The sequence below is a fragment of the Pipistrellus kuhlii genome, unplaced genomic scaffold (assembly GCF_014108245.1).
Source record: "Pipistrellus kuhlii isolate mPipKuh1 unplaced genomic scaffold, mPipKuh1.p scaffold_m20_p_17, whole genome shotgun sequence".
NCBI classification, from domain to species: domain Eukaryota; kingdom Metazoa; phylum Chordata; class Mammalia; order Chiroptera; family Vespertilionidae; genus Pipistrellus; species Pipistrellus kuhlii.
This window is the reverse complement of record NW_023425482.1, coordinates 17,028,115-17,049,554: the sequence shown is the minus strand read 5'-3', so window position 1 is coordinate 17,049,554 and position 21,440 is coordinate 17,028,115. Positions and strand designations below refer to the sequence as shown.

Genomic DNA, 21,440 nt, shown 5'->3' with positions numbered 1-21,440 from the left:
ATGTGGCAGCGGGGTCTGAAGGTGGGACAGAATCGGCAGTGTGATCAGTGTTGACTGTATATCAAGGCCACCCCCACGCACCTCTTTCTGATAAAAAGCTTTCTTTTCCTATGTATTTTAGGAAACACCCTTCTCTCATGCTCATCCCATGTGGTTCAAGAGGGGTTGACCCCATCTTTAGAGGTAGGCGTGTGTCCTGCAGGCAAGTGCCCCGAAACCCCAGCCTGCACCCCAGTCGTCCAGTGGGCAGGAGGGAGTACGGGGGGGCGGGGAGCTGGGGCAGGGGGCGGCCTGGATCTGGGACAAAAGGCCCACAGAACCCTGTTTTCTAAGTATTTCATCTACTTTGGTGCCCGATCATATATCTTATATTTTCCCCCTCCAGTTTTCTCTTCTTGCCTTTTATTCCCTTCTCCCTCAGCTCCCAACTGCCCACAGAGACACCGGCGGCACTCGGTTTTCCGAGAGTCAGCAAGCCCTCTTTTCCTAAACTTGATCTCCTGCCTCCCGACTTCTCTACACCATGCTCCTGTTATTGCCAGGAGCATGAGAGCTTATAGGTATTTCAGGGTCTGTCCTCCATATCAGCTAATGAGGCTGTATAATTCTCACAGTACAGCAGTGGCTCAAGAAAGTTGGCTCTGGTTTTAATTTATTTTCATTTCATTCCCCCCCCCCCCCCCTAAAAAAGATCTCTCCTTCCACCCTCGTCCTGATTTTTGAAAAGTTCTTAGATATGAGCAAGACTCCATAACAGTGTGGGGCCCACACCACAGACGATGTGGGTTGATGGTATTTAATGAGGGGAGTGGATATTCTCCGGGGGTGGCGGGGGGGGGGGGGGGGAGGAGGGAGAGGAAAAAAGCCTAGTGCCATCGAAACATCCCTTCCCCCGCCCAGAAAGCCCAGCCTTGAGGAAGCACGAAGAAACACATGTGGGTTTTCAAATGTGACGTCACCAGCCACCTGCATGCATTTAGTGCATCAGGACGGGGCTCATGTAGGTGGAGTCTTGACTGGGAAAGGCAGACAGTCCCTGAATGCCTACCGGGAGGGTCACCTGGGGGAGCCCACCTCGGCGGGGCACAGCGCCCAGCAAGGCACCTGCCTGCTTCTGGGAGTGAGAACATCCCAGCAGGTCCGGCCTAACCTCCCTCCCTCCCCTCCTTCCTCCCTCCGTGTGTGTGTGTGTGTGTGTGTGTGTGTGTGTGTGTGTGTGTCTCTCCAGAGCCACCCCGCCCCCACCCTCAGGCGCTCATGTCTCTGCCCTCCAGCACTTTGTGCTCATCCATCAATGTGCCATTATTTTCCTCCCGTTCAAGGAAAAGAGTTCAAGAGGCTTGGGCTTTGTGAAATCTCAAAGAAACCCGAGGTGTCGCCAAAATTAGAAATTAAAATGTTGTGCTGAGCAGCGGGATGGGCGCCTTCTGACAGCACTGGCTGCCCAGGGACCACTTCATCTTTCCAGCGGATAAAAGCAGAACAAATGGGCAGCCCCAAGAGGGGGTGCTGCCGGAGGATGGTGGGGTCCCAGGAAGCTTAGCGGGGGTGGGGAGTGGAGTGGGGTGGGGTGTTGGCTCAGCAGTTATGCTGGGGCTTAAAAGATAAAGGCAGACAGGAATATGGAATGATGTCAACTCTACAGAAACCAAATTCAGAAAAAGACAGAGGGGGGGGGGCATTGCTTCTCTTTAAGCATCTATGTCCCTGGCAAGCTATCATCATCCACTTCTTTCAGATCAGAGATGGAATCCAGGCCAAAGGAACAGTCAGGCATAACACTGTTTTTTCTACAGACAGAAATGGACTCTCTCAAATGCAGCACCCTGACAGGTTTCAAGTATATGCAGACTCCCCTCGCCCTCCCCTAACCTACCCCCGCCTGCCACGCCCCATCTCTCCACCCCCCTCCCAACCCCCTGCCCCGCCCTGTACCTCCTTTCCCAGACAGGCAAGAGAAGGACCGGGGACAGAATCCAGAATGTCCATTTCCAATTTAGGGAATTTTGCCCTCTGGAGACAAATCTTTTAAAGCCCCATAAAAAACTCAATCCTTAAGAGGCTCCCCGACCCTGAGCAGGCTCTTTCTACCCCACTTTCTACCCACATGAGGTGAAACCACTGTGATGTGGGTTTGGGGCCGGCTCCCCAGTCCTTTTAGGCAGAGACCCCCGGGAGGGGGAGACTGGTGGCTGGAAATGGGTTTACCCTAAGGTGACCTGACGTCACCTTAGTTTAACAGGACGAATGGCAACTCAGTCAAACTGAAGGCCGGCCATTTGTTCCTCACAGCAGGCTGGGAGTGTGGGGAGTGGGTTGCGTCTCCCTGCCAGGGCACACCCATGGAGTGGCCGGGGTGCAGAGCCCCAGAAAAAGAGTGAGAAGTAACTGGTGGTTGGCTGACCATCAGGATTAGTAACGTGTTTGGTGGAACCATATGGAATTCCAATTCTCATCAGTAAAAAATGGTTAAAGATCGGCAATTTCACATGGTTTAACCCAGTGGGTTGGCAAACTCATCAGTCAACAGAGCCAAACACCAGCAGCACGACGATTGACATTTCTTTTGAGAGCCCAATTTTTTTTAAACTTCTAACGCCATTTCTTCGAAATAGACTCACCCAGGCCGTGGGTATTTTGTAGAAGAGCCACACACTCAAGGGGCCAAAGAGCCGTAGGTGGCTCGAGAGCCGCGGTTTGCCGACCTCAGGTTTAACCTATTGGTTGAATGTGGCTCAAAAGGCACTTGAGTTTGGGTGACCGGAAGAATGTCTGTGGTACAGACAGCAGTGCCCATTTAAAAGGGGCCAAAGAACCCCAGACCACAGTCAAAGAGCAAACCTGAAAGATACTGGGGAACTGGAATTCTCTTGGGCATTTCCAGCCTGAGGGAGGGTGGTACACACGCCCATCCTCCCCAGGCGTCTCCGTGGAGCCCTGACCTTGAGGAACACGGATGGCACTGAGCGAGGAGACAGCGTGGGCGACCCTGGAGCCACACCCAGCGAGACGGGTCTCTCCTCGGCAGGATTTGGGGCCCATAACATGCAAATGTCTGTGGCAAATCCCCGGAGGGGAGATGGCGTTTACACAGCACTTCCCAGGTGTATTTGGCCTCGGTTTGCTTCTCCCCTTATTCCTCGCACTTTAATGGACACACACACCAGATGGGGCTCCTGTGAACCTGTGGGCTCTGACTCGGGGCTTCTAACAAGCGCGCGGTGATGGCGGTGATGCTGACGCTGCGGGCCCGCGGACCACACTGAGGAGCTGAAGGGGTGGGCCCGCTCCCAGGCATGCTGGCTCTGAACCCCGGGAGGGCCGCGCCACAGCCTCACCTCCATAAACTCGGCGCTGGAGCCCACGTGCTGCCGGAAGCACAGCAGGAAGTTCTCCTCGGTGGGCAGGATCTGCGCCAGCTGTGGACCAGAGAGCGACAGAGACGACAGGGACGTTACAGAAGGCCCGCCGGGGAGCAGAGCAGAGCAGAGCAGACCAGACCTCCCGCGGGAGGGATGAGGAGTGGCCAGTGGCAAGGCAGCGTGGGAGTCGCATGTGGCTTCCCTCCTGGGAGCAGCCCTTGGAAGGGGCAGGAGGCTATTCTGTGCGTCCCCATCACCCCAGCGCTACGAGCAGCTGGAGGGACAGGAAGTGGCGCCCAGGACCCAGACTCTAGAGCACATGTGTCAAACACAAGGCCCGCGGGCCAAATCCGTCCCGCCAGGCCTTGCAATGTGGCCCGCACCGCGCTGTCATCACTGCACTCCACTGCGTTTCCATCACAATGACAGTTTATGACTGTTCAGTAAACCATTCGGCCCGCGATTTAGGCTGGATTTTAGATTTTGGCCCCTTCTCTGATTGAGTTCAACACCCCTACTCTAGAGCGTCCTGAATAGATGGTTCCATAAACGTAACTTCCTAAGACATGCACGCTGATCTGATGGCCTGCACCAGCCGAAGGGACCTTTTGGGGGTGAGAGAGATGCTGAATCTAGATTTGGTGGGGACTGCATGGCTGTCTACAACTGTGTGAACTCATGGAATTATATACACTTCAAATCGATTCCATCCATGCAGTTCGTTGTATATAAATGATACCCCAGCTGCCTTTAAAAAAGAAATGCAAATACTCTTGTGCAGCGAGCCCTGTTGGCTGTCCACCAAAGGGGCCTTCCCTGCCCGGCCTTCTGCTCCCAGCATCCTAGGTCACAGGCAAATCCTGAATCCTTCCCGTTAAACGTGCTAATCTTACTCTCCTCACCAGTGATTGGCTGGTGGGTAGGCATATGACCTGGCCCTGGCCCCTGACACGGGAGGGGAGGTCTGCTGAGGGTATGTACACCTGGGGAAGGTTTCCCTGCTCTTAGGAGGGACCACGTGAGAGGAGCCCTCTCTGCCTCCGGATGTGGACGTGATGCCCGGAACTGCTGCCGCCAGCTTGCTGCCAGCCTGAGGACGGAGCTGTTTTCGGGGCGGAGAGCAGAACCAAGAGAACTGCGGAGAAGCCGAGCTGGACACTGGCTGCCTCCGCCTGGAGTCAACCCCGCCCAGGGCCTCACTCATCATAGTCTAAGCCAGGAGTCAGGAAATAGAGGTTCATGGTCAAGTCTGCAGGTGAACGTGTACTGGAACATGGCATGGCCACGCATGTGCACACTGCCTGTGGCTGCCCTGTGCCACCACAGCACGACAGACTGTGTGACCCACCATTGTTGGTGGAGTGTTCCCAACCACTTCCTGTTTGGTACTGCCCAGTGTCAATAGATCTTTGCTAAAAACTCTTGAATTTTTAAATATGCCTCCATTTATCTTTTAACAATATGTATATGGCTATTCATATGTGAATGTATGTGTATATAATATATATAATATATAAAGTATATTATACATAAATTATACATGCCATATAGACAGAGGTGGGCAAACGTAGGTTTACAGTTCTGGGTATGATTGATTTATGATTGTGTTATTTGTCTTATTTCATATCCTTATGATTTATCTATTAGGTAATGATGGCTGGTAATTTAACCTACTTTTGCACACCCCTGTATTATCAAAATTTTGCCTCTTAAAAAAAATGCTGCCTTTGGATGCCTTTAGGTGGGGCATGAACTCTCCTGTTCCCCAGTCTTCACCGTCCCTTCTGTCTTAGCTGGGCTCGTCACACATTTACAACACCCGATGGGCCCTGAGAGCCCCGAAGGTCTCCATTCCTTTCTTCCTTGTGGGATGCAGAGAAAGCCCCTTGGGGCAGCCCCAGTGCTCAGGCTGGGGGCGGGGCTTGAAGGTCACGGCCTCATGGGTGCTTGTGCCTGGGAGAGGGACGGGTGACCTGGCCCTTCCCGCAAGGCTCGGAGCCAGGGCAGCGGGACTCACCTCTGCCATCTCGATTTTCCCATCCGAGTTCTTGTCGTACTTCTGCATGAAGGCCTTCATCTTCTCCCCCAGGTTGTCGCTCTTGGACGTCTGTGGGGAGACAAAGGAGGCCCAGTGTGCCCCTGGGACCCACGTGAGGAGCCCGTGCAAAGGGAAGCCGAGGTGAAGTGACTTCTCTTGGGGTCTACCGTAAGTAGAGACAGAATTTGAATTCACTGATCCTACTTCCAAGGCCAATATTCTTTTTTTTTTTTCCTTCTTTTTAAAAATATGTTTTATTGATTTTTTACAGAGAGGAAGGGAGAGAGAGAGTTAGAAACATCGATGAGAGAGAAACATCGATCAGCTGCCTCCTGCACACCCCCTACGGGGGATGTGCCCGCAACCAAGGTACATGCCCTTGACCGGAATCGAACCCGGGACCCTTCAGCCCGCAGGCCGACGCTCTATCCACTGAGCCAAACCGGTTTTGGCAAGGCCAATATTCTTTCTACCATATAACAGCTGCTCTATGGACTTAACTGGGCTTAAACCAGTCTGGGATGAGATCAGTTGAGATTGTAGTTGACAGACTTGACAACCACCCCTGATGCCATCCGAGGAAGGCAAGCGACTAGGAGAAGGATGTCAGACTTGGAGCACTTCATAACACCCATTCCTCTCCCTGCACCACACCACGATCCCACAACCGGCTGCAGAGCCTGTGTTTTCTCTGGTCCAGGCTTCGTTGTCTTGGTGATGAGGGGTGATGGGGAAGCAGTTGATAAACCCATGAGTCGCCTCCATCACATAAGCCCGTCGCCTGGACCTCTTCCTCACGGGAGCGCTCTGCTGAGCTTTGAACCAGGAGCTCGGTGGTGGATTTGTGACTCATCATCAGAACTGCTCCACATAACTCCATTTATTTGAGGACCAGGCCTGGTTCTCATCACCTCACCTTTTTTAATATTTCAGACGCTCCTCCAAAAGGCTTCAGTGAATCCCACAGTACCTGGCTGGCATGGGGAACAGCATCCCTGCCATGAAGGGGCTGGGACAAGATCTGGAGTCACTTCCGGCCGGCTAAGCAGGGTGGTCTGACACCTCCGCACTCGAGCCAGCCGGTACTGCTGATTCAGACGCTGGTTTGGGACAATCCTCCGTTTTCCTCTGGGCCTTTGCCAAGGATGCCAGCTTTTCTTGGTTTAGGAAAGTGGTTCTCCAGTGGGGACAATTCTAAACCTCTCCCCCTGCCCACCCCACTGCAGGGACATGTAGCAATGTCCGGGGACAGTTTTGATGGTCACAAATGGGAAAGGAGCTACTGGCATCTGGTGTGTAGAGGCCAGGGAAGCCACTAACCATCTTAGAATACGCAGGATAGTCTCCACCACAAAGGGTTATCCATCCCCGATGCCAGCAGTGCTGAGGCTGGGAACCGCTGGCCTAGAATCAAAGCTCAGGACCCGTCTGAGCATCTTAGAAAGGCTGTGGACTCTCCACTAGGAAATGATCCTTTTTACGTACAGATTCACAGATACAAAGCTTTGCAGCTTTGAGGAATTCATCAATCTGCTGTCCATTCATGAATATCCCTCAATCCCAGACATTCCAGTGATACTGAGATGATACGATACTCTTTTTTTATAGAATAGTCCATTTTTAAAAAATCCCTACAAATAAAGAAAAACTCTAACGGTTGAGATCAGAGCTGTCAGGCTGGCTGAGGGGACGCATAGCTTGGGACAGTGCTTAAAGCCATGGTCAACCCAGCTGGCATGGCTATTGGTTGAGCACCCACCTGTGAGAACCAGGAGGTCATAGTTCGATTACCAGTCAGGGCGCATGCCTGGGTTTGCAGTCTTGATCTCCAGTGGGGGGGGGGGGGGGACCAGGAGGCAACCAACAATGATGTTTCTCTCATTGATGTTTCTCTCTCTCCCTCTCCTCTCTGAAATCAATACAAGTTAAAAAAAAAAAAAAAAAAAAAAAAAAAAGCCATGGTCAGATGACGGAAATCCCACACAGTGGGGAAGGGGGCTGGGCTTACCATGCCAGAGACTTTTCTTGTCTTCTCCAGCTCTTGGAAGAAGTTTTCTAGTTCTTTACCTTCAATATACCCATTTCCTGCGGAGATAGCAAAGACAAAAAAAAGTACTTAACCTCAGACCAGTGGAGGGGGGTACAGTGGGGAAGTGGGGGGGCTCCACGGAGAACTTCTCACTGGCCAACCAGCAGGTGTGTGGCCAGCCCCAGGCTGTTAGCGATGTGGGACCGTTTGCAGCTGTAGAGACAGTGCGTCTTTGGGGTACGCACGCACGCAGTAGTCAGAGAACATGGGGCGGGCCCAGCGTCTGGGCCAGCACCGAGGGGAGCAGGCGCTGGGAGCTGTCTCTTAGCAGCTGGGCAAGCAGCAGGAGCTGGAGCTGGGACAGGGGACCACAGGCCACCAGCACCCAGGTTTGCCAGCCGGTGGCCCGCCCTCGTCACCTGAATGAGGTCAGAAGCAAAACTTGGGTCTTTGGGGTTGGGTGTGTGTGTGTACGGAGTTGACCAGTAACCACCTCTCCCCCCTCCCCCCGCCCCAGAATCCATGTCCGCCTGGAACCTCAGAATGTGACTTATTTAAAAATAGGCTCTTTGCCACGATGCAATCACTTAAAATGAGGTCCTACTAGGCTGGGGCGGGCCCTACATCCAATGACACGTTCTTAGGAGAAGGCCATGGGGAAACACAGACACACAGGGCGGTTGGCCACGTGAAGACAGGGGCAGAGATTGGAGTGAGCATCCTCAGGTGGAGGAGCACCATGGGGTGCTGGCAGTCCTAGAATCCATGAGAAAGACACATGGCCCCTCGGAGCCCGAACTAACCCTGCTGACACCTTGACTTTGGACTTCCAGCCTCCAGAGCTATAAGAGAATGAATTTTGGTGGTTTTAGGCCACCCAGTTGGTGGTACTTGGTTTCAAGAGCTCCAGGAAACTGGTAAGGAAGGAAATGTGGGAAGAGAAAGTCGATCTCTCCCTGTGTGGTGGGGGCCCCGGGGAGAGTTGGTCACCGGGATTAAGCAGGGGGGGAGGCCACCCACGGCAGAGTCATGGAGAGACGGGCTCTGAGGTCTGTGGACCCAGGTTCAAACCCCAGTCCTGCCGCACTTATCAGCTGTATGACTTTGGAGAAGCGATGCTTAACGTCTGGGCTAAGTTTTAGATGGGATTTTGGATGTACATTCCACCACCCAACCCACTGTGAGCGCACCATCAATGATGCTATTGCTCGCGTTCCATGACCAGACCCTGAATGTAAGGTAAAAACATGCTTTTGAGGAGCAGGTCCCAAGGCCAACGCCCGACTTGCGAGACCAGGCAAGCAGTGAGAAGTCCGTGAGGTTCTCAAGTGTTGAACTCAAGAGACCTGGGTGAGCTGAGGCCACGGCCAAGGCCCCCTGGCGGGGGCTGCGGCTGTGACGGTAGGAGGAGGCACTCGTGGGTGGGGAACCAGGCCCCAGCACTGCTCCCCAGGCTGCGTACTCTGATTTGGAATCTCCTGGGATCTTTACAACAATATAGAACAACTGGCTCCCACCTCCTGATGTTCTGATGAAATTGGTTTGGGGGGGGGCCATATATTTGTGAAAGCTCCCTAGGTCACTTTCATGTCCTGCCAGTTGGAAACCACAGGCCTACAGCTGCAAATCTTACCCAAAGCAGTTAGTTACACAAGGTTTCCATGCAGAACGTTCAACTCAAGCAGAAAAGGCGGATGGCTGCTCGTTTGCTTCTGGGGGAGAATGGGATTACAAAGGAAAGGAATATTCGCTCTGGCCTTGGTGGGGCCGGTGGGGATGGATGGAGGAGGATACAGGTGTGATCTGTTCTTCCCAGACTCGTCCCAGGCCCTCTTGGAGAAGGTAGCTTACAAATAAAAGACTTCAGAGGCGCCCTCTAGTGGAGAGGATGCCACAATGGCCTACAAAGAATCACGTGAGATAGAGTATTTTTGTTTGCAGGGAAAAGATGTGATTGTGGTGGGGAGAACCAGACGTGAGTCTCCCGCCCCCTTCTCTCCACCAAGATTGTCATGTTTCTTCCCAGACCTTCCGCAAAGCTTCTCGGGGGAGCTGGAATTTCACGGGTGTGCGCCTTATAGCTGGTGAGAGGATGGAGCTCCTGAGTGGGAGGAACAAGTGCTTTCCCCCTTCCTGGCCCCTGCCTGCAGTGGTCTGGCTGCTCTCCCATTTCTCAGGCAGGAAGCCTGAGGTGAGCGGAGGGTCCAGGGGCAGCTGCCGGGAGCGGGAGGCTGGGGTTGGAAAGGCCGCTCCGAGCTTGCCCTGGGAGATGCCAGGAGTGGAGGCCTCAGAGGCGGCCGGAGCCGGCTGGGTGGACACCAGAGTGAGTGAGTGTGCGTGTTTCTCCAGCGTGTCAGGAAGCGGCTGGCATGCCTGCAGGGGCCTTGGCCAGGGGTGGGCAGGGAGAGGAGAAGGGAGGGGTGGAGTCCGAGGCAGCGAGAGGGGCCGGAGCCCGGGTCCTGCCCCTGGAGAGAGGCCCCTCCCGATCTGGCTTGAGCTGCACCAGCGGCAGGAGCTCCCGAGGCCCAATGAGGCCCCCTCGCCCGGCCAGGGGCAGGCCACCGCCCTGTGGCCCCAGCGGAGGGCGGAGATGTGGTTCAGCTCAGCAGGCCTTTGTTGTTTGGACTGAGCAGCCCAGCAGCCACGTTCTAGACACGAGCCCATTTTTCAAGAGCATTTAACAGTCTCCTGGGGGGAGGCAGCCAGACAAGGCTGACGGGAACCTGCCAGCTGAAGGTGGAGGGTGAGAGCAGAGATTACACAGACAGGCTGGAGCGGCAGGGCCCAAGGGGTCCTCCACCACTGGGGGTGGGGGGAAGGGAGGGGCGAGGGGGGAGGAGAAGGTAGGGAGGGGGGGCTTGCTACTTTGGCTTCCTCAGAGCAACTCCCTTTCATCACCCAGAAGCAGGGAGGATGGCTGCCTGCTCCCAGGGAGGCCTCCTGCACTGGGCAAGCGGTTTGCTTTTTCTGCGACCCTCTTATGGGGTGGGGTGGGGGGGAGGGTGGGGGGGAGGTGACTGGCCACCAAGCAAATCTCATGTGGATGGGTATTTATATGAATGTGGTCACCATGGCAACCACCATGTCTAACCTCTGTCACACCTATTCTGTGAACCTTATGAGGAGAGGACTGGGTGGGAGCCAGGGACCCTGCAGCCTTCCCTAGTTTACTCTTAAAAGAGAGAGATAGAGGGGAGGGAGGAGGAGGAGAAGGATAGAGAGGGAAATACTGATGTGAGAGAGACGCACGCGAGATTGCTCCGCCTCCTGCATGCACCCGGAGATGGAGCCTGCAACTGAGGTACGTGCCCTTGATTGGGAATCGAACCCGTGACCCTTCGGTCCTCAGGCCCATGCTCTCACAATTGAGAACATCCCGGCCAGGACCTTCGCTTCCTTTTTGCTGCCGTTTCCCCCCTCCACCACCACCACTGTGCCTCATTTTTCTCCGGTTAAAGTGAGACAACACTTCTTTACAACTTATCTGAGCACACCTTCTCGGAAAGCCTGGACTGAAGGGTGCTCTGCTCCCCGCGGAGAGACGCCCACAGAGACACGGGAGCACAGACTTTCTGAGAATCGAACAGGAGAGAGCAGCCTGCCTGGAGGGGTATGACTCTGCCGTCAGCTCTGTGACTGTTCCTGTGACGCCGAGCAAGCCAGCTCGAGGCCTCCGTTTCTCCGCCTCCCACGTGGGTGTGACTCCGTATGCCCTTCCAGGGCTACCGTGAGAGCCAGGCAGGGGGACGCGACGGAAGCATCCTGGAAAACGTGAAGTGGCACTCCTGGAGAGCACCCTTTTTATCCTGTCTCTGCAGCTCTCTGACCCAGCCAATGACAGCTTTCTGAGGGGGCTGGCTCTTGGCCCAGGCTGCGTTGGAACCACCTGGGAAGCTTTGAACATATATTTTTTTTTATTGATTTCAGAGAGGAAGGGAGAGGGAGAGAGAACCATGGATCCGCTGCCTCCTGCATGCCCCACACTGGGGATGGAGCCCACAGCCTGTATGTACCCTGACCGGAGCGGAACTGTGACTTCCTGGTCCCTGGGCTGACACTGAGCCACACTGGCCTGGCATAAGGTGACCAGACGTCCCAATTTGTAACGATTTATCCCGCGTCCTGCGGCATTTTAAAAAAATCGAGACTTTTTTAAAACGCCGCGGGACGCGGGACAAATTGTTAAAAAATCGGGACTTTAAAAATTTTTTTTTTAAATATATATTTTATTGATTTTTTACAAAGAGGAAGGGAGAAAGATAGTTAGAAACGTCGATTAGAGAGAAACATCGACAAGCTACCTCTTGCACATCCCCTGCCGGGGATGTGCCCGCAATGAATGTACATGGCCTTGACCGGAATTGAACCCGGGACCCCTCAGTCCGCAGGCCGACGCTCTACCACTGAGCCAACCCGGTTTCGGCAAAATCGGGACTTTTTTTAAAAAAAAAAAATGCCGCGGGACACGGGACAAATTGTTAAAAATTGGGACTGTCCTGCCAAAAGCGGGATGCCTGGCAGGAATCGCCTGGGAGGCTTTTAAAACATCACTGCCCCGTCCCCAGAGCTTCTGACTTAATTGATGAGGCCAGGACAGAATTCTGGTGGGCGCGTTCTCAAAACTTCCCAGGTGATTCTCATGCGCAGCCCGAGGTCAGGGCTGCTTGAAGCAGCGTGTCTGAAACCTGAGAGTGTTTGACAGTTAAAACGGAGACTGGTTTAGCGGGTCTGGGGCAAGAGGGCTTGCTGCTGGCAGTGTGATCTGGGGAACAGCAGCTTGTTAGAGATGCAGAATCCCAGGCCCCGCCCCGGCCCTGCTGGACCAGAACCTGCATTTTATCCACGTGGGAGCACCAGTGTCCGAGCACCACAGCTCCCCCCCCCCCCCCCAACCATCGCCCGTCTCTTCCCAGGGAGCCCGAGCCTTTGGCTTTTACTCAGGGAGAGGCCGGGGGCTGATGGGGAGCCCCGAGATGGCGACCTGGGTCTTGTCCTGACAAGTGAGGCGTCTCTATGGACCAGTGTTCCTCAAAGTGTGGCCTGGGGCCTGACAGCGGCAGCATCAGGGCGGGAGAGTGGGGAGGGGCTCTTTAAAAAGGCAGAGTCTGCCCTGACCGGTTTGGCTCAGTGGGTAGAGCGTAGGCCTCTGGACTGAAGGGTCCCGGGTTCAATTCCAGTCAAGGGCGTGTACCTTGGTTGCAGGCACATCCCCAATAGGGGGTGTGCAGGAGGCATCTGATCGATGCTTCTCTCTCATCGATGCTTCTAACTCTCTATCCCTCTCCCTTCCTCTCAGTAAAAAAATCAATAATTTTTTATTTATTTTTTATTTTTTTAAAAGGCAGAGCCGAAACCGGTTTGGCTCAGCGGTAGAGCGTCGCTCTGCGGACTGAAAGGTCCCGGGTTCGATTCTGGTCAAGGGCATGTACATTGGTTGAGGGCACATTCCCAATAGGGAGTGTGCAGGAGACAGCTGGTCGATGTTTCTCTCTCATCGACGTTTCTAACTCTCTATCCCTCTCCCTTTCTCTCTGTAAAAAATCAATGAAATATATTAAAAAAAAAAAAAAAAAAAAAAAAAAAAAGGCAGAGTCGCCCTCCCACCGCCAGAGGCTTCTTCGGGAGGGAGCCCGGACACCTGTGTTCGCACGGGCTCTCGTGCGGGCGTGCGGACGGACGGACGGACGGACGCAGGCTGAGAGCCTGGCTGGTGCTGGCAGGTGCAGCTCCCCTGTCTGTCCGCGGGCCTCTGGCTGCACAGCTCATCAAGAGCCACCGGGGAGGGGAGACGGCCGCTGGGACGTCTCCTCAAGCTGCACAGGAGGCCGGGCCGCCTGGCTGGCTGGGGGGGTTCCCGTTTCTGAAAAGGCCCACGGCCCCCTGCCCTCCGGCCGAGCTGCACCTTTTATGGGGGGCCGGGGGGGGGGGGGCGGCGTCCTCAGGCTCTGCCCCAGCAGCAACATGAGTGCGCGATGCCCTCCACGGACAGAGCTCTCCCTCCCGCCCCTGGTCCTCGGACCCGGCCAGGTGAGTGGCCTGTGCTGTGCACCCCGTGTTAGAGGGAGTGTGTGTGGGGGAGACTTCAGGCACGGGGAACGGCCTTGTTTCCTTCTGTTTATCTCAGGCACAACCTCTGTCCCTGTCTGTGTGTCTTGGTCTCTCTCTCTCCTCTCTCTCCCTCTCTCTCTCTCTCTCTCTCACTCTCACTCTCACTCTCACTCTTTCTCTCTCTCCCTCCCTCCCTCCCTCTCTCCCTCCCAGTGGGGATCCCAGCGTAAACAGCTACTTGACTTGAGCCTGTGCTTCTGGAGCGGTGGCTGGAGCTGGGCCGAGTCCCCTGACCCTGTGGGGGGCAGCTGGCAGCTCGCACTGGGCCCGGTCCCAGGCGTGGGCGAGGCCAGAAGGATGGGGCAGATTGGGCGAGCGAGGAGGGGCGGCCGCAGAGAGCCGGAGGGGAGGGGAGGGGAGAGAGAGCCAGAGCCAGAGCCAGAGGCCCCAGGTGGGACCGGCTGGGCCAGGGAGGGGGCCAGGCCCTGCCTGAGGAGCCACAGGCACGCGGCTCTGTGAATTCTGGCCCCCGGGGATTGAAGAGGGTCCCCCCTGGGTCTCGGGGCCCTGGCGCCTCCCCCAGGGGCCTCCTCCGCTAGTGAAACCGCTGGAGACCAGAGGGGACAGCCCAGGCGGGCAGCAGTCTTGTTTGTAAACACCTGTCCCTGCGGCTGCCCCCCTGGGGCCCTGGCTCTTCCCAGACACAGCTGCCTCCCAGGCTGGCGCACCCCCCCTCCCCGCCCCGGGCAGAGAGGCAGGACGCTGGGCAAGGGATCTGCACAGGGGGCACCCGCTCAGGGCTGGCACCGTGGGCACTCCACACCGAAGGGCACTGACCATGAAACAAGTGGGGCGTCAGGGGAGGCGGCGGAGGCGGTGCTGGGGTACTTATTCCTAGGGTCACCCCCAGATGGGGCAGGAGGCTGCTCCCTGGGGGCCCAGACCCTGACGCCACCCCCAAAGGAGGCCGCCCGCGGGGAGACACCCTGGCAGGGCGAGAGGAGGCCTCCCTGACCACTCCGGCCTGGGCTCCCCCAGCCAGAGCCCTCTGACCGGGGGGCGCCAGGAAGCAATCCCGTCGATAAGCCCTGCAGTGAACCTCTCGAACAGCACGGCTCCGTCGCACTCACTCACTGCAGAGGCTGCGGTGTCTGGGTAAACACCTCGGAGGAGCCAGAGAGTCCGTACCCCTGGCCGGGCACGTTGCTTTTCGGTGGGTCCCGAGCCATGATTGAATGTTTGATATCCCATCATCGCAGCTGCCCGGCCTGGCTGCCCCTCGGAGAGGCCCTGGTGTCCTCCTCCCCCGCCCCCCCCCCCCCGGGCCCTCGGCGACGGGGGCCTGGAGGGAGGGCCTGTTGGCACATCTGGGTGAGGAGGGGAGAAACCCTGGGCTTCCCGCAGCCCCTGGAGCCTCCTGTCATTGCTCTCCAAGGCCCGGGGCCACACGGGGGAGGAGTGAGGGAGAGGCGGTGAGGGCGCCCAGCATCCCCAGGCCTCCTGGAGCCGGGCCGAGTCTCACCCTGGAGATGGGGTGTGTATATGTTCCTTTGGGGTGGGGTGGGGGGGGGGGAAGGTGTCCCTAAAATGACTTTCTTTTACATCTTTCTTGCTTTGCCGATTACACAAGAAACACATGCTCTCGTGACTGTGTCACGCGCGGTGGAAATTAACTCAGAAAAGAAAATGCCTTTTCGTTTCACGTCACCTGCCCTGCAGGGAGAACGGCTCTTCTCGCCTCGGAAACCTCCCCCAGCAAACCGGGTCCACGCATCGCAAAGCCGGGCCCGCACCCTAGGATCGTTCTGCCCGCGTTCCTAAAACCCGCGGACATTTTCCCGCGTCAGGACCAGTTCGCGGGCGGCCTAGTGCTCCCCGGCGGGGGGGGGCCTGACTGATGTCTGTGCTAGGGAAGCCGTGCCCCCCACATTGTCAGTATTCGGTCAGGGGGCCCCGGCTCACAGGACCGTGCCCGCGTGTGAGCGTGTCGCACGCACGTGGACCGGCTGTCGGAGCCGCTGGGACCGCCTCGGGGCCCGGGGGCGGCCTCTGGGGGGGAAACCCGGCTCCGTTGCTTCCAAAGGGCACAGGTCAGCGTGAGCTCTGAGCGGGTCCCCCGGGCCCGGCCGCCTGCACCTTGCGGAGCGAGAAAGCGCCCGGCGAAGCAGGGTGGACCCGGACACGGAAGGCAGGGAGGCCACCGGGAAGGGCCGCCGCAGCTTGGCTGCTTTTGGGAGCTGACGTCGGAACCTCCCAAACGCATGGCCCTGGCTGGCCTCTGTGGAGGAGTCTGGGGGGCCCGGGGACAGGATTCCCGCCCTCCCCCTGCCTCCTCTTTGCTCTGTGACCTCCCCCTCTTCAAACACCTCCTTCCTTTCTCAACGGAAAGGCTGATGATAATTTTGAAAAAACAAACAAACAAACAAACAAACAAAAACGAACTCCTTGAGCGAAGTGGCCAGGAGGAGGGTTCTTCCTCCAGGCTCGGAATGGAATGGCTGAGTTCGGGTCCGAGCCCCCTGCCCAGCCCCGCTCTCCGCAGAGCCCAGTGCCTCCTGGTCTCTGTTTACTGCAGCGTGCGGGGCGGGGAGGGGCGTGTGGGGGGGCGGGGAGGAGGGGAGAGGCTCCCTCTCCCCAGTGGCTGTGGCTAATTGGGATCCAGCGAGCTCACTCCGGGGACCCTCCCCTGGGGAGGCCCTCTGTGCTCTTTAAGCGTGTGAGCAGCAGTGGGGCTCGGGGGAAGCAACCCCAAGAGGAAAACAGAAGCCGGAGTTAGTGAGAGGGAGGCCCTGGGCGGGGTGGGGGACACCTCGGGGGTGAGGGGCGAGCTGCCTGCAGGCTCCGGTGTCTGAGAGGGGACACGGGGAGGGGAGTTGTGGAGCAGGCAGCCCACAGCTTCTGGGCCCTTTAGTGGAAACCCCATTAAACCACCTCTGCGCTACCAGGCATATTTTAATTCTCTTGCCTGTCTTCTTCCTCCTTGGGGTTGCCCGAGGCCATGACCCCAGAGGGCAACGGGGTGCCTGGTGGACAAGCAAGAAGCAGGCCTTCCACTCCCCTTTCACCTCGGAGCAGGAGGGGGCCACGGTAAAGACTGTAAAGACTCGGGTCTAGTGGCAGCGTAGCTGTCTGGGAGGAGAGGAAGGCCCATCCCTCTGAGGCCGGGTCGGGGGCTGGGCCAGGGGCTCTCCGATGGGGGGCAAGAGGGAGGCAGAGCAGGGGTCCAGGTACTCGAGGGGACCCAGGCATGCCCGGTCACCGGCCCCACCTCCACCTCCACCTCCACCTTCCCACTCCGTCTTGGAGAAGCCACTTCTGTGCCCGTCTCCTCATTTACACGAGAAGACCCCGGCCTGCCCAGCAGGCCCACGGCGTGGACCTCAAGAAGGTGCGCCCGTGTTTTGGGAAGCACCAGGTCTCAGGTGGACGTGAGGACGAGCGTGCTTGTGGAGAGCACGGGAGAAGGGGGTGAAGCAGAACCGAGGAGCCCTCTGCTTCTCGCTGACTCATCTGGCAGGAGGCCGGTGGCATAACCTTGGCCACTTGGTAACTTTCCTTGAATCGTGCGAGTCTCCGGAGCGGAGGAGCCAGCGGGAAAGGGAGCATCCTCAGGGGGTGCGCCTGTCATCTGGAGTCCTCAGGGGCCGGCAGAGTCTCAGAGCCCTTTGCACTGAGTCCTAGGGCGGCAGCCGGGGATCGGAAAGGCCAGCCCTCCGTGGCCCCATTTCACAGATGTGTCACCGCCTTACCCGCCTCCTTCAGCAGGTCAGAGGCGGGTCACGGCCCGAACCCACACACCCTGTGCCCTATCCCCTGTGCCCCCAGCCTCCTCAGCTGGCTCCAAGGGAACAGAACCTCAGGCTTTAGCACCCCCAGGTGTTAACCCCTGACTCGCCAGCGCGCTGGGCAGCAGGCTAGCTGGGTCTCCACCCCCCTCCGGGCCCTGCCACGCTGAGGGAGGGGAGGGGAGGAATGAAGTGAGCCACCCCCAGGCCCCCCTCTGGCTCCCATCCTCCCATCTCAGCGCCCTGCCAGCGGTCTGAGATGCCAGGACATTTTGGATGCCCACCCCAGGGAGGGTCTCAGAGAAGGAATATACCAGGCCACATAATTTTTTTTTTTTTTTTGAGAAAAAGTCTCCAGCGAAATCAGAAGCCTCTTGAGGTCGGGGTGTGTGTGTGTGTGTGTGTGTGTGTGTGTGTGTGTGTTATGCCCGAGGACTGACCCTGGCAATCTCAGTGCTGGGAGCCATCTCCAAGGGGCATCTGGGCCAGGCCTCACTTTTTTGGAGGAGCAGAGGGCTGGTCACGGAGGGCATTTAACAGTGTGCTCCCTCCCCTCCCCACTCGGAGGTGGGATCACCCAGAGCACCCAAGGCTGTCACCATGCAGGAGGGAACCTATCGGGCTGACACCCAGCTCTGCCTCCACCCTACCCCCCGCTCCGGGATGGAACGTGGGTGGGGGAAGCCCAGGGGGTGTGCAGGGCCCCCCATTCTGCCATTCTCCACTCCTGCTCCTCACGGAGAGGGCTGGGGAGGCTAAGGGTTTCCCTTCAGGACCCCAGCCCCCTCCACTCCGCCCGCCCCCCCCCCCCCCCCGCAGCTTGCCGCAGACCCCAGGGCCAACCTGGTACTCAACCCAAGGGGAACTTGGAAGACATGAGTGGGCTTCCGAGACCTGTAGCTGCAGGCAGCTGCAGGCAGGACGGCTCCCTTGCAGCTCAAGGCGGGACGATGAGGTGGCAGAGGGCGAGGGGGACTCACAGGAAGACTGGCCAGCCCCCCAGGCCGCCTCTGGGAAGGCACCAACCTGCCCAGAATGCGGCTGCCAAAGCCAAAAGCCGGTGGGCAGAAAAGTTACTGACAGTTGTCATCAGAGCAGCCGGGATGCCTCCCAGACTCAGGGCCCCCCCCCCTTCCCTCCAGCCCCCCCCAGATCAGCAGGCTCTGCAGTCCACACGCCCCCCACCCCCCTGGCCCCTAAAGCAAAGGTCCCCTGCCCGCCTCCAGCAGCGCTCCGTTCCCCTCCGCCGCAGGTCCCCCGGGGTCGGATGGGCACCGAAGAAGTTGGGGAGCTGTACTGACCGTCTGCGTCGAAGTGCTTCCAGATCTCCAGGAACTGGGACGCCGTCAGCTCGGCCAGGTGCAGGTAAGGGGGCTGCTGCTGCTGCGGGCCAGCCATGGCGAGCGGCTCGGGGACCTGGGGCAGCGGCGGCAGCGCCAGCGGTGCTCTCTCCCTGCGCTCCGCTCTCCGCGCTCCGCCGGGTCCTGCGCGCCACGCCGCCGCCTTTATATACCGTCCGCGGGGCTGCGCCGCCGGCCGCCGCCGGCAGGGGGCGCGCGCGCTCAGGGAGTCGGCCCGGGCCGCAGAGGGGCGGTGGCCGCCCTGGGGCTGCTCAGGGCTTGTTTCTCAGCGGGGGGCGCTGAGACCTCGCAGAGGCAGGCGGGTCAGGGAGACAGGCTCGCCTGGGGTGCAGAGCGGCGGGCGTGAGGCTGCCCTTGCCTCTCTGCTCCCTCTGTCTTGACCATCATCTGAGTGCAGCTCCCATGACCAGCAGCAGCAGTAATGACAACAGTAGGAACTGCAACCTCAAGGGTGCCAATCATATGTTGGCGAGTGTGTAGCACCTGGAGTTCGGATTTCGCTCTCCTTCTTCTGTCTGATTTCTTCCACAGCCGGGAGGCTGCGGGGACCACTCTTCTGATGTGGGCTAAACGGCGTGCCAGCCAAGGATCGGACGGGGGGGACAGGAATTTGCACCCGGTTCTGTTTTCACGGGCTCCTGGCCCCTTCGTGGGGTCCAGTCTTGGGGAGAAGCTGCTCATTCTCAAGGCTCTTCTGGAGCCAACCAGGGCCTGTTAGACTCAGGGCCAACCAGGGAGAATCCAGATGGGACTGGATCCCTGGGCCTTGGCTTTTGCCCTTCCCATTCTGCCTCCCTCCGCCCCCTGGTCCTTGCCTCCCCCCCTGGACGGGTTCCAGGGGGGCTTTTAGGCATTTGCCCAGGGAGTGACAGAACTAGACCACTCCCTTCAGGGTCTTAGCCACACCCACTTGGGGATATGGTGGGAAACTGCCGAGGCCTGGGCTGGCAGGGTCCCACACTGCGCTGGGGCTGCTCCATACGGGTCTCAGGGGACACAGTCCTGGGCACGGCAGACAGGACTCCCCAAGCTGGGCACTGTGCTCCCTCCTCCCTCTCCCCGGGGGCCTGTCCTGGCCTTGTGCACCCGGTACCCCCAGAGTGGCAGCTCAGTCGTCCTTCTCTCCTCTCCAGCAGCGGAGAGACTTGAGAAATGAATTGATACTTATTAACATGTGCTAATGAACGCCACCTGAACTGCCTTCTGAAGGGAGAGGGAGGGGGAAGGAGGTGAGAACGGAAAGGAGGTCGAGGGGGAGAGGCTGTCCCGTCGTCCCTCAGGAGGAGAGACCCGCCCAGGGTGAGCCCTGAGGGGCAATGCAGAGGGCGGGTTCTGCCCAGAGCAAAGGTGCAGAGAGGATGGGAGAGGCGTCGTGGAGAGCCAGCGTGTACGGCCTGTGCTCATCCCCTCCCCATGCCGTCCGAGGGGAGCTCTGGGCTGAGGACTCACAGAAGCCACGGAGCCCCGGGCTCTCTGCCTGCCTCTGGGACACGTGGTTAAGAGAATCAGGGTGCTTCTGCAGATTACGTAACCTCCCTGTCGGTGCCTCGACTTTTCTGCAGAATGGGAATGTGTATCTCTACCTGCTAGAATTGTCCTGAGGATTACAAGAGCTGGTGCTCCCCCTTCCCTTAGTGGAGCCAGAAATCAGTGCCGGTCGGTCGGCTCAGCAGGCAGTTCTCGGCCAGCCAGGCTGTGACTGGCTCCTGGAGGGGAGCTAACCTCAAGCTCGGAACCCCGTGCCGCCCAGCCACCCAGCGGTCCGGCTCAGCCACTTCCAGCTCCGACACTGTCATCGGGTTCCCCCTACCCCCCTCCTCCTGTCCCCCCACCCCGGCCCAGACCTGTGGGGCCACAGAGCCCGTCCTGGCTCTCTGAAGACCAAAGTGATTTCCCCCTTGCTGCTTGGTTTCCTGGTGAGGGGGAGAGAGTGGGACTCCTGCTTCCTCTGCTCAGAGCTGCTGGGATGGAGGGGGAGGATGCTGGCCTGACTGGGTATGACTGCAGGGTGGCCGAGGCGACCTCCAAACCCCTCCCTGGGGCAGCCCTGCATTGTTCATTTCAAACACACACACACACACACACACACACACACACACACGGCTGGAACGTCTTTCTGGGAGGCACATCCCCAGCTATCCCAGAGACAGGCCGGGGAAGGCCACCGAGCCCAAGCAGGTCTCTTGTCCCCAAGCCGAGCCTGCAGAGCAGGCACCTGTAGGCGTTACAGGCCCCGCTCTGGGCGCAGACAGATGAGGGTGCAAACCCCACTGAGCGGCGAGAGGCCTGCAGGAAGCGATGGTCCCCCCACTTTGGGCCCTGGTGGAAACAGAGGTGGTCGTCATGGTGCTGGGAGCACAGCGTCAGGGTGAGGACCAGAGGGTGTGGTCAAGGAGTTAGCCGGCACAGAAAGACGCAGTTACCGCAAATCCAGGCTGGCGGGGAAGGCCACCTGCTGTTCTGAACGGTAGCCACAAAGGGCTAAGTCCTTTGCTTGCAAAGCTTCTCCCTAGAAGCCAGGCACCTCTCCTCTGCTGCTGGCTACTTCCAACCATGGCCACCCCACCGGGCTGTGAAAGGAGAAGCTGGGAGAGGGACAGGGTGGGCCTTCTCCTCTGGAGCCATGCTTTGCGGGAGGGGGGCCCCAGAAGACCGCTCCAGGTCTCGGGGTGCCTGCCCTCAGGGGACACGGAGCACACCTGCTCCCGGAGCAGAGTTCTGGAGTCTGGGCTCCAGGCTCGGTGCCGTGTGAAGGCCCGGGCCGGGCCACCCCATGCTGAGAAGGAAGGTGGGGTGATGGCACCCTGTTCTGGTTAC

General features: G+C 58.3%; 1 protein-coding gene across 3 annotated transcripts in view; it reads right to left on the bottom strand.

Annotated features, from left to right (window-relative positions):
• CALB2 (calbindin 2) overlaps positions 1-21,440 on the bottom strand; it is a 37,110-nt gene that overhangs the window by 5,289 nt on the left and 10,381 nt on the right. For 2 of the 3 annotated variants that reach the window (XR_006741856.1, XM_036441096.2), the window contains exons 1-4: positions 18,564-18,751; positions 7,409-7,485; positions 5,380-5,469; positions 3,339-3,419 (exon numbers count right to left, since the gene is read on the bottom strand). Coding sequence is in view for 2 of the 3 variants with exons in the window: in XM_036441096.2 (XP_036296989.1) it covers positions 3,339-3,419; positions 5,380-5,469; positions 7,409-7,485; positions 18,564-18,660 (345 nt within the window). In the remaining variant the exon portion in view is untranslated. Of the gene's footprint in view, positions 1-3,338; positions 3,420-5,379; positions 5,470-7,408; positions 7,486-18,563; positions 18,752-21,440 lie in introns of those variants that run through there. The other variant, XM_045582715.1, reaches the window with a different exon arrangement.